This window comes from Tiliqua scincoides, chromosome 2, assembly GCF_035046505.1.
Source record: "Tiliqua scincoides isolate rTilSci1 chromosome 2, rTilSci1.hap2, whole genome shotgun sequence".
In the NCBI taxonomy this organism is placed as follows: domain Eukaryota; kingdom Metazoa; phylum Chordata; class Lepidosauria; order Squamata; family Scincidae; genus Tiliqua; species Tiliqua scincoides.
The window spans coordinates 101,081,462-101,087,461 of record NC_089822.1 but is presented as its reverse complement, the minus strand read 5'-3'; the positions used below and the strand labels follow the sequence as shown (position 1 = coordinate 101,087,461).

The window sequence follows — 6,000 nt, the reverse complement described above, 5'->3', positions numbered from 1 at the left end:
AGTTCAATGGGCCTTACTCCCAGGTGAGTGTGTATAGGATCACAGCCTTACGGCGCAAGCCTAACCCCTTCTGTCAGTGCTTTCCAGCGCTGACATAAGGGCAATGCAGCTCTGAGGTAAGGGATCAAACATTCCCTTACTTTGAGGAGGCCTCCGTGAGTGACACCCAACTGCAGGATGCAGCACACGTCCCATTGGCACTGCTATGCCAGTGCTGGAAAGCACTGACATAAGGGGTTAGGATTGCGCCCTTAGTTTGTTTGCCCTCCGCTAGCCCTTCTCCAACTCCAGACACCAGGCATGATCTAAATATCTGCCTTGAAACATAATAGAAAGGAGAGGTAGGGAAGGCACTCAACTGCCCAAACCACAGGCAACCTCTCCCAGTTTTTCAGCACCCACATAGATGATGAAAAGCACAACAAATAAAATGGAACCCTGCAGGACACCATGGGTCAAAGGCCATGGGACTGAGCAGGAATCCCATCTCATCTTCTAAGATGACCTTCTAGGATGTACCAGAGTGACTGCAAAAAAGCCCCCTTAGGGCCCAATCCTCTCCAAATTTCCAGCATTAGTGCAGCTGCAATACAACCCCAAGGCAAGGGAATGAATGTTCCCTTACCTTGTGGAGGCCTCCAAAACTTACCCTCCCACCACAGGATGCAGCGCGCACCCCACTGACATAACTACACCAGGGCTGGAAATTTGGATAGGATTGGGCCCTTAAAGATGCTATCCACACTACCCTGGGAGTAAGCCCCATTGACTCTAATGGGACTAACTTCTGAGTAGACATGTACGGGATCGGGCTCTGAGATGCCTTGGGAGGATGCTGTGGTCGATGGTACCAAAAGTGATTGATAGATCCATTTCCTGGTCTGAATCCCAGCACAAAGTCATCAGCCAAGGTGACCAAAGCCTTCTCCATTATTTTTACCCTTAAGAATATTTATATACTGCTTTTCAACAACATAGAAAAGTTCACAAACCGGTTTACAGGACAAATAAAATAATTAACTGGCTCTCGGTCTCAAAAGGGACCCCAGCCTTAACAAACATCTGCAGCCACTAGAACAGACACTGTGCTGGGGTGAAGAAGAAAAGTGCCTCCTGGGCCAGTTAGCAGTGGAAAATTCTGCCCCCAGCCAGAATATTAAGCTTGCTCCTGCTGAAAGGAGGGAGATGCAATTGGGTGGAGTTGGAAAGAGGATGAGTCTTTCTCTGGAATCCTTTCCACACAGAAGAAGCCACCTGCCGCTGCTGCCTACAAACTCCCCACCAACCTGATGATACCCTGATCTCATCTGATCTCGGAAGCTAAGCAGGCTCAGGCCTGGTTAGTACTTGGATGGGAGACCGCCTGGGAATACCGGGTGCTGTAGGCTTCTACCGTAGTCTTTCGAGACTGAAGGTTGCCAAGCCAAGCCTTAGGCATGTCTACTCAGAAGTAAGTCCCATTATAGTCTATGGGGCTTACTCCCAGGAAAGTGTGGCTAGGCTTGCAGCCTGAGTTGGCATAAAAGGGACTACAGTGCGGCTGCAGAGGAGCCTGCTGGGGAAGAGCCACTTTCCGGGCGGCCCCGATTCCCGGCTGCAGGTCCTCCCACCCTGTGCAGCCAAGAGGCGCCCGCAGCGCGGCCGGGCCTCTTTAAGCGGGCAGGTGAGCGGGCGTGGCCGGCCAGGGCGGACCTTCTCGCCTGCCTCCTCCTCCCGGTGACTCCCCGGCAGGTTGTCCGATCTGGTTTCCAGGACTTGGCCAGGCACCGGCCAGGCTCGGCGGCCAGATGTGGCAACCCCCGAGCCCCGTCCTGGCTGGCGCTGTGCGCGGACTGCTCCGTCTCCAGCCCAGACCGGGGGGCGGGAGGGCGAGGAAGAGGAGGAGGAGGAAGGCCCCCTCGGAGATGCGCCGATGAGACGCGGCGAGGCGATGGGGATGCTGCTGCCCGGGGACCGCGGCTTCCTCCTGGGGCTGCGCACGGCGCTCCTGAGCAGGCTGCAGGGCGAGAAGTCCTGGGCCCGGAAGATCGACGAGGTCAACCTGTTGCAGCAGAAGAGGTAGGATGAGCCAGCCCCAGCCGCGCTCCTGGAAAGCCTGCCCTTCGCCCTGACTCTTTGAACATGACATGATGGCGATGGTGCATCTGAGCATGTGCAGAAGGCCTTGCTGTCTAACCCAGCAACCACAGGCTCTCTGTGACCGAGAGAAGGGCCCCAAACTTCCCGTTCATGCAATGGGTGCTTTCCAAAGGAGTTGAGCCCAGGGGGTGAGCACGCCCCATGACTTCCCCAGTACACTGGGGCCCAGAGCAGTGGACGAGATGGAGATGCTGGCCTTTGGGCCGATCCATCAGGACTAGCTGCTTGTTCCCTCTTTGGAACACGTACACTCTGTCTGCTTTCTTTTGGCTTCCAGTTCATTGGGATGTCTTCCTTGGGTGCTGAACAAGTGGAAGGGACCAGCCTTTCATCTGTGTTGACTCAGGAGATGGGAGTCCTAAAATGTTTCTCCCTTAACAGAGTTAAATTCTCTGCCTGGAAACTATAACTTGATCCTCAGAAGAGACTCAGCTTGACAGGCACACAGTGCTGTATTCTGTGCCTGCTGCCTGCCAGCCACACAGGGGAAGAGTCTCTCTCTCTCTCTCTCTCTCTCTCTCTCTTCCCCCCCCCCACATATGGGATACCCAAGGCAGAGGGCAACCAAACTCCAAGTGTCCTGGATATAAGAACTGTATCTCATTTTGCCTACCCCTTTTTGGAGGCTAGAAACCCACACTATGTAGAAACTGAAATACTTTTGGATTCTCTTGGTGTGTTTGGCAATCCCGGCAACTCATTTACTTGCCTATGATTTAATAACAGGTTGGAAGCATTTTGGCACTGGTAGTGATTACGACTTTGGAATCTAATGCTGATGCCTGGTGCTCAAGGCTAGCCCATGTGAATCAATAATGACTGTGCTTCTGAGCATACACAGGGCGCCCAGCCCTCACCAGCATCCCCATCAGCCTCTATGCATCTGAGATTAGGGAGAGAAACAAGAAAGGGCTTGTTCTAGAAACTCCTGGTTGTCTGACAAACTAGGGCATTCTGACATTCTGCAAATTCTTCATCTTGGGTCATGTGCTTTTGCACTCTAAACACATATTTTGGGTCAGGAATAATTCACATACACTATTGAAATGGAAATACTAAAATGTCTATCTAAATCTTCTTCCAAAAGATAAGGGATTATTTTATTTGTACATACATACTCACTCACTCACTCACTCACTCACTCACTCACTCACTCACTCCGTCGTTTCCCCCGAAGGGCACCCAATAAGATTCTAGATCATCTTGATAAATTAAAATTTAACTGCTAGACCTTATAAAAGCAATAGTGTTATCCAGTGCATATCCACGTAGCAGTGAATAATAGTCCTGTGTGAAAAATCAGAAGTCAATAGGAACCAAAAGAAAGCAAGTCCTTTTTACTTGCAGGTTCACTTGCAAACTGCATGGTTCCTTCTGGTCCTGCAATCTCCTTTGCCTATGGTGGTGAGAACTAGTGGGAACTAGTGAGGACCGTCATGGTACAAATGATGGGTGTGCACAGAGACGCAGTAGAGCAGTGGGACGTACCTTGGAATATCCATTCACCAGCTTCCAAATCTGCCCTATCACAAGCAAGAGGGTTGTTTCTGCCCAGAAACGTCCCCTCCCAGCTACCCTCCCGCCACACTCTCCCACAACCTGTGCCAGCTGGTGTGGGGATTGGAGCTTGGTGCCAGCAGGGTTGGTGCATGTTTTTCTGCCAATGTTGCTGGTTCTTGAGTGTTGCCGTATAGCACATTTGCCACACTCAAAAGCCGGTGCAGGGGGCCTGCGCTGGCCTAACATTACATTAGGATTAGGCTGTTAGTTTATCAAGATGCTCTATAGAACCTTATCTTTTGGCAGGTGATTTAGGGTAGACCAAAGGAATTGCTACTTCTCCACATCTCAAAAAGGATATGGTAGAACTGGAAAAGGTGCAGAAGAGAGTGACCAAAATGATTAGGGGGCTGAGGCACCTTGCTCATGAGGAAAGGTTACAGCATTTGGGGGGAAAGGCTGCAATGTTCAGTCTAGAAAGAAGGAACCTGGAGGAGGGCATGATTTGAGATGTATAAAATCATGCATGGGATGGATAGAGGTGATGTTCTTTTCCCTCTTGTGAACAGCAGAACCAGGTGCAACCACTGAAATTGACTGATGGGAGAGTTAGAACAGACAAAAGGAAATATTTCTTTACCTGGCACATAATTAATCTGTGGAACTCCTTACCACATGACATTCTGATGGCACCTAGCCTATATGCCTTTTAAAGGGGATTGGACAGATTAATGGGGGAAAAAGTCCACAGGGTACAAGTGATGATGACTGTATGCAACTTCTGAGTTTTGAAATTGTCAGGACTATTCTGCCAAAGAATACCCCCGAGGAAATTTGCAGTCTGAATAGGGCAAGGCCTTGATGTCTGGGCCTAAATGTAAGCCCCAAAGCACGTATGTATGTATCTCTCTGTATCTTTCTATGACTCCAGGTAACCAATCAAAAGTGTATGAAAAATGGTGAGTCATAGTGACAAAGACACTGTAATACAAGACAATGTGAAGGTATTGCTAGTGCACCATGGGAGATGTTATCAGTCATGAGACTATGAGGTGATGTGATGAGGTAATGCTATGATGTTACTGCCACTGTGATTGGTGCACAGCAATATATAAGCAAGGCAGGTAGAGGCTACCTCCGAGGATCATTGTATGGAGTCAGAGAGAGCAGGAGTCTATATGTCGGACAGCAGAGTTAGAGATTGTGGCTGTGAATACGTACGATGTTTTGCTGCAAAGGAACTGCTTATCTGTAAATATTTTGTAAATACAGACTGCTGGTGGACATCTGCCTTGTCTGTGTTGCCTTCTTTCTGGGACAACTTCGCTGCCCTTTGAGCTTGCGCTCTGCGGAGAACTGGCACTACACTAAATTCCTCAACATTGGCGCTGGCATTACGCTAAATTCTTTATTCCTTGGAAGAAGATTTAGGATAGACATTTCATTATTTCAATAGTGTATTTGAACTATTTGTGACCCAATACATGTGTTTAAAGTGCAACAGTGCATGTATTTCCTTAGAACAGTGTTTCTCAAACTGTGGGTCGGGACCCACTAGGTGGGTCGTGAGCCAATTTCAGGTGGGTCCCCATTCATTTCAATATTTTATTTTTAATATTTTAGACTTGATGCTACCATGGTATGTGACTGCATTTGGGGAAACGTTACAGACCTATACTTTTAACAAGTTACTATGTATATTCTTTTAACAATGATAGTAAATGAGACTTACTCCTGGGTAAGTGTGGGTAAGATTGCAGCCTAGGATTGTTAAAATTGTTTCTGCTTGATGATGTCACTTCTGATCATGACATTATTTCTGGTGGGTCCTGACAGATTCTCATTCCAAAAAGTGGGTCCCAGTGCAGTGGCGTAGCTAAGGGGGTGCAGGGGGTAGCAGTCGCACCAGGCAAGAAGCTTTAGGGGGGTAATAAGCTGAGCTTGACACCAGTGGCCAAAATTGTGAAAAAAATTGGTATGTACAAATAATACCATAATGTTATATATCATTGGAAAGATACTTTAAAGCAGAATGCAATGAAACAAGCCCCATGTGAATATCTGCATTCTATCAAAAGTTATGGCCAATTCACCAGAAAACAAAAACACAACTGCCTTATGGAACAAAAAGTGAATTTTTTAAACTCAAAACTGACCCATGAGACTGATTGTTCTGAGAGCCAATGAGATGTTATTATGATACAGCAGGGAACCACTAAGGTGTTCATATGAGTCAGCTCTCATTTCCATGTATCATAATACAGCTACTCCTGCTAACTGGTAAAGAGGCACTTTTTCAAGTGGTGCTCCTCTTATATTTAGCAAGGGGAGAATAACCATCCCTCTTGACCCCAACACAGT

The 6,000-nt window shown here is 48.1% G+C and overlaps 1 protein-coding gene and 1 pseudogene across 1 annotated transcript in view; both read left to right on the top strand.

Annotated features, from left to right (window-relative positions):
- The first annotated feature begins 1,265 nt into the window (after positions 1-1,265).
- LOC136642297 (5S ribosomal RNA) lies at positions 1,266-1,388 on the top strand (annotated as a pseudogene).
- Positions 1,389-1,930: 542 nt separating this feature from the next.
- LOC136640196 (transient receptor potential cation channel subfamily V member 6-like) overlaps positions 1,931-6,000 on the top strand; it is an 87,360-nt gene continuing 83,290 nt past the window's right edge. Inside the window, exon 1 of the mRNA XM_066615142.1 lies at positions 1,931-2,058. Coding sequence (XP_066471239.1) covers positions 1,931-2,058 — 128 coding nt within the window. The remainder of the gene's footprint in view (positions 2,059-6,000) is intronic.